A 6,000-nucleotide genomic window follows, 5' to 3' on the forward strand; every position below is an offset into this window, starting at 1 on the left:
CATGACTCCTTTTTAGTGAAGTCTAAGGAAATGATGTGAACTATGAGAATTCGTTTTATTTACCATGGTTACAAGAAAAATCAACTGCAAACTACAACTGGCTGGATGATGAGCTGCCACCAATCAACTGCCTTGCTTCATTAAAAAAAAGCAAGAGAGAATTTCCCCATATTTTGTTTAAATACAAATTGATACCACATGCCAATCATTTTAACTTCCAGTAATGTTATCTTCCTAACAAATCAAAAGCAAAATATTTTATAGGAATATCATATATATTGTTTTAATTGGATGTTGTTTTTATCACCTTGTGTTGATATAGCACCTTGGTCCAAATTTGCCCACATTATCAATCTTTTATTATTTTTTAATCAGGACATTCCTTAAGGTACATGTGGTACATGGTCTTATGCATAGAAATCATTATCAATATTCTGAACCACTATAGAGACTGAATAATTCAGATTCATTGAACCTTTGTAAAAAAAAAAAAAAAAAAAAAGCAAAAATTTGATATATAAATGAATTCTAATTATTTGTTAAAATAAAACTTGATAAAGTCTAAAAGCATCTAAAATATGTTGCCTTGAAAGGATATTTGCTTTAATAAATGGCTTTACATGTTTGGAAAACTAGCATGTAAAATGACCTTTAAATTCTAATTTTAAATTTCCAATAGGGCAATCAATATGGTAATCTACTCTTCAATTAGAATTTCAAAGCAACACATAAACATGGGTTCCTTGAGAGACTGCACCGTATTAACAAAGTAGGTCTAGCACAGAGAGATTATACTGCTTGTTCTATTAACAGAACAGGCACATGCTACAAATATTAATGCAATAAACATATCTACAACACAACTGCTTCGCTTGACCCAAACTACTCACTTAGTTCAAACAGTGGTCAGTAACACAAACTGCTAAGTTAAATAAAAAGGCTGTATGTAGCTCATTGAAGTTAATTAGACAGCATATGATCTATTCAAATTATTTATTGCAGCTATCTTAATGAACATGTACATCAGAACCAGGTTGAAAATTTTCCACTATGCCCTGCAGACTTTAATTTCTACACTGTCTGTAAGCATAGTAAATACGTGTCTGATGTGGAATGACAGAACAACTAAACTGCTTTCATCTAGCAATTTAATGAGCAACATGGTCAAGTCATTAGGGCAAGATCTCAGTAAATGCCACAAGGTCCAAACTTTTCAAAGCAAGTTGGGCCACTTTTAACTACAACATCAATTGAGACTATGTAAAAGGATATGTATTTGCAGAGTGCAAGTTGAAACTTCAAAGCCAAATCTCAATTTACAAATGTATCCGATTTTCATTTTATCAATGCTGAATTCGGAAACTGGCTATGATTCTTTATGCAGGCTCAGATAAAAATTTGTGATTCTGTTTAAGGACACCCTTTTAAAGTTGTGAATACTTGGAAACTACCCAAATCCATCAAAAAGATGAATTGTAGATAACACACAGAGAACTGGGCTAACATCCTAGTTCCCAGACTCTAATTGGGCAGGTGATTAGGGTGGGCTTCTCTTCCTGGTGGTAGTAGTGCCCTCTAACGACTACATGAACTTTGCTTTAGCAACCACTCTTATGTGCAATTTGTTTTAGCATTTACACTGCTGATGGTAGGAGGCAATCTTCATTAATGGACGCTGAAAAGCTTTAAAGTGAAATCCGTAATTGACAAGGGCTTCATAGAACTAGGCAATTGAGAATAAAATTAACAAGAGGCTCTACAGGAAAAGCACTCAGGCTTTCACAGAATACTTCTTTAGGAAAATATTTAATAAAAGTGAAATTTTAAAGAACCAGGTGTTGCTTCTTCCACGTTATTAACTGTTGTGGGTAGAGTTGTTTTGTTTGTTTTTGGGGGGGCGGCCTTTGTGTTCCTTCAAAAGATGGCCTTAGACCCAGTTAATGTTATTGGGGCTAGAGGAATAATCCACCTGCTGATATGCTGATACTATTAAGGAGAAGGGGGGGTGGGGAGAAATAATGAAAGGAAGAAGACTCTAAGTAAAAGTTGGGGTAACTTCAGCACCTATTTCTTCAACATCAAAGCTGCTCATTTTTAGTACCCGAAATTGAATGAGGCAAAAAGTACTGGCCACAAATCCAAAGAGCTCTAAAGAGCAAAGCAGCAAGGCAAAGGCAGGACACAGGGCACACTCATTTACCTCTGGGCTCCGGGAAACCACGCCACTCCTTAAGTGTCACTGGGGCACAAAGTGATGCCAGCACAACCAAAGGATGCTTGGGAAGCGCAGGCCAGTGAGTGGAGCAGGGACAGCACTGTCCACTGTGCTTTCTGGGCCCAAGCCCTAACCCCACCCCCCCATCCCCACCCCCAGCGGAAGTTTACCTGTGGGAAGGTGAGACTCAGGGGACTGGGAGGTTCTCAGGGTGGAGGGTGGAGGGTAAAAGGTGGAGGGTGGGCGGTGGCCAGGTGGGGCGGGGGCCAGGCCGCACTCACCTTGAGCAGCTTGCAGCGGATCTGCGCGGACACCATGTGGCTGTTGCGCAGGTTGCCCACGCGGAACATGAGCGTGAGCTTGCCGTCCCGCATGGAGATGACCGCGTGCTCGCTGAACATGAGGGTCTCGGCGCGCTTCTTGGGCTGGGACATCTTGATGAACATGCAGCCGATGAGGAAAGCGTCCACGATGGAGCCGAGGATGGACTGGAAGAGGAAGAGGATGATGCCCTCGGGGCACTTGTCGGTGATGTAGCGGTAGCCGTAGCCGATGGTGGCCTCGGTCTCGATGAAGAAGAGGAAGGCGGAGGGGAAGTTGTAGACGTTGGCCACGCAGGGCGTGTAGTTGCCGACGTGCGCCTGGTTGAGGTCGCCCCGCGTGTAGGCGATCACCCACCACATGGACGCCATGAAGAGCCAGGCCACGGTGTAGGTGAGGATGAAGATGAAGAGGTTCCAGCGCCACTTGAGGTCCACCAGCGTGGTGAAGAGGTCCGAGAGGTAGCGGCTCGTCTCGCTGCCCAGGTTGCCGTGCTGCACATTGCACCGGCCGTTCTTGTCCACGAACCGCTGCCGCTTCTTCTTGGGCACCAGCTGCTGCTGCTGCTGTGGGCCCTGCTGGGGCTGCAAGCCCGAGCCGCTGCTGGACGAGGTGGTCACTACCTGGTAATCGTCCCCAAATTTCCTTCGGAGTGCAGACATAATACGGAGGGGCGAGCCAGAGTCACAGGCGGCGAAGGGAAGGCGCAGGAGCAGGAGCCGAGCGCTGCAAACCCGCACCGACAAGGAGGTGGGGGCGGGGAGAGAGTGGGGAGCGGAGGGGGGTGGGCAGAAGGGGGCGCACCTGGCTTTGGGGTTGGCTGGGGGGGGGGGGGGCACCGGCCGGTAGTGGCGGTCTCTGCAGTCTCCCCTCTCCTCCCTCTGGGACGGAGGCTTTCCCCCCTCCGAGCCGAGTCTTTAAAAAGTGTCCCCCCGCACCCCAGGCAGGAGGGCAGCCAGGACCGCAAGCTCTCCGAGGCGTCTCTGCTCTCCCCCCACCGCCGGCATCCCGGCCGCCCCTTCCTGCTCGCCTCCCCGGCCCTCCCGGCTCTCCTGCCCGGCTGACTCTTAGAGGAAGAGTTGACAGGCGAGTTCCTCTCCACCTGCCAACTCGCCGGGCTGCCCAGGCTGCTGCGTTACCTGCTGGGACCAGACCCTCCCCTTACCCCGATCGCCCGCCCTCCCCCTGCAGGACCGCTCCCGCCTGCCCCCGGCGCTCCCCCGCCCCCCCGCTCCTATCTTTTGGCCAAAATCCCGCCCAAAGGCATGTCTGCCAAGTAGTGTTGCAACACCCCTTACCCACGCCTCCGGGCTCAGAGTCCCCGCTCCGCGCTCCGCACTCCGGAGAGGTGTCTGCCGGCGGCCGAGTGTCCGTGGGCGCCCCCCACCCAGGGCTCCCCCGCCGCCGCCGCCCCCGCGCGCAGCGGAGCCGGAGCCGGAGCCGGAGCGGAGGACTCACCCCGCGGCCTCTAGTGCGCTCGGGGCTGCTCTCCTCGCCCCCACTTTCCCTGCCGCACCCCCGGTGGGCGCCGGTTCAGTGCCCCCCGTCCCCCGAGCGCCGTAACTTCCAGCGGGCAGAGCGCTGCCCCCGCCAGCGGGATCCTGGAGCCTCGGGCACTTGGGGGTTCCCGGACGCCGTGCTTTCCCTGCCGGCGGCAGGGGCTCCGCGGTAAAGGGTTCGAGCCTCTCGAGCTGCGGGTCACTTTCAGGTTAGAGGCAAGCGTCACTCCAGCTTCTCCCCGGCGGCAAGGTGCTCTCCTTCCCCTCCGTCCTCCTAGGTCTTCCTACTGGGGGGCTCGGGTGGGAGACGCCCGGCGCCGGTGGGTGCGGGTGATCGGCTGCAGAGCCGCGCTGGCCCCGCCTGGCCCCGCTTTCCCCGCGGCTCCTCCAGCCCCAATGGCCCCTCCGCGCCTCAGCGGAGCCCGCAGCGTCTGGCAGCTCGAGAAAAGGAGCCTCTCCAATGAGAAGCGCTTCTCCGTTGGCTCCCCACCGCCAGGCAGCACTCCCTCCTCCTTCGCCGGCTCCGCATCAGGCAGCAAGCCCCCAGCCAGCAGCAGATGCTGGTCTCTGAAAGCAAAGGAGTGCAATCTGTCTCTCTAACGAGGGCTTAGAAACGGATGCCTGGACTGGGGACTGCCTCGCAGAGATCCCAACTGGCTCCCGAATAAGCGTGTCTAGAACTCAAAGTTGCCAGGAGCAAAGGGAGCCTTGGAATGAGGACAGAAAGGAGAAGAAACACTTATGGGGAAGCCCATCATCATCTTTCCTGAAAATGGCTCTAGCCCAGCGTGAACGTGTGGCTGTCACTGAAGGAGGAAGGCTGGCTTGGAAGGGCCCAGGCTTGGCAGTTCACTTAATGGAGGGTCAAAGTGCAGAAATAGCTAATACAGTGCCCATGTGTAAACACCAGCTTAGTTACCACCTCTCATGTTTGTTTTAAGAATGCCATGGTATCTTGTGGCATATTCATTGCATTCAGGCCTTTCCGTACAGATGTATAACATTGATTTTGTTAGGGAGGAAAAAAGCATCACATCCTGAGATTATTAAAGCAAAAGGCTGCTACAGGAAAATAGGCACATAATCACTCTGCCAATTCTCCGCCTGTAGGCACTCCCCGCTACTTCTCTACCCTTAAACCTTCCTGCAGGCAAGTGTGTGTCACCTTCTCAGCCACAAACCAAGGGCTCTTCACTGTCATTTAGCTAAAACAGCAACCGGGAGTTACAGGCTCTTCTCCTGCAGGCCGTCTGATAAGAGGCCAGTAATTCTCTTATTCTTTAGGATTACATAAGAAGGGAAAGTGACACTGCGGGAGGTGGGAACTGTTCCGGACCTGGAATCATAAGACCTGATTTGGGTCCCGGCCCTGCCATTCACAATCTGTGTGACCTTGAACAAGCAGCTAAGTATATTTGGGCCACAATTTCCTTCTCTGAAAAATTGGGAGTTTCAACACAGTCCCCAAATTTGCATGGGAAAAGAGAAGGAAGGCGGTTCTATTAACTCCCTTTGCTGCCAGGGATGTTATCTACTGGGCGATAAAAATGCAACAAAGCCAAGAGGAGATTAGAAATGAGTTTTTGGTATTGACCCTGTCCAGTGAACTAATATGTGTATATTGTTTTCTTGTTTCTGACTGCTCTCCTCTGACCCACTATGCCCTTAACAGGCTGGCTTCTTTCATTTCCTGAAACCCTCCAAAGCATTATCCCCCTCCTTATATCTTTGTGTTATCTGTTCCCTCTTTCTGGAATGTTCTTGTCCTACTGTGCTAGCACATCATTTGGCTTATTTTCTTCACAGCACTTTTTTCTAAAGAATATTGTCTTCATTTGTTTGTTGTTTTTCTCCCATCAGTCCTGGAATGCAAGTTCTATAAGAACTGGAACTTTGTCTCTCTCGTTTACTATGCCCCTAACACCTAGAACACAGTCTGTCATATACCAGGTCCACAATTAATAT

The 6,000-nt window shown here is 50.4% G+C and overlaps 1 protein-coding gene across 3 annotated transcripts in view; it reads right to left on the reverse strand.

Annotated features, from left to right (window-relative positions):
* Positions 1–3,916, reverse strand: part of KCNJ3 (potassium inwardly rectifying channel subfamily J member 3) — a 127,179-nt gene extending 123,263 nt beyond the window's left edge. The window contains exons 1-2 of one of the 3 annotated variants that reach the window (XM_036421613.2): positions 3,835–3,916; positions 2,497–3,262 (exon numbers count right to left, since the gene is read on the reverse strand). In XM_036421613.2, coding sequence (XP_036277506.1) covers positions 2,497–3,198 — 702 coding nt within the window. In that variant the 5' untranslated portion in view covers positions 3,199–3,262; positions 3,835–3,916. Of the gene's footprint in view, positions 1–2,496; positions 3,424–3,834 lie in introns of those variants that run through there. The other 2 variants (XM_036421612.2, XM_036421616.2) reach the window with 2 other exon arrangements.
* Between the last annotated feature and the right edge of the window lie 2,084 nt (positions 3,917–6,000).

This window comes from Pipistrellus kuhlii, unplaced genomic scaffold (genome assembly GCF_014108245.1).
Source record: "Pipistrellus kuhlii isolate mPipKuh1 unplaced genomic scaffold, mPipKuh1.p scaffold_m20_p_7, whole genome shotgun sequence".
Taxonomy (NCBI): domain Eukaryota; kingdom Metazoa; phylum Chordata; class Mammalia; order Chiroptera; family Vespertilionidae; genus Pipistrellus; species Pipistrellus kuhlii.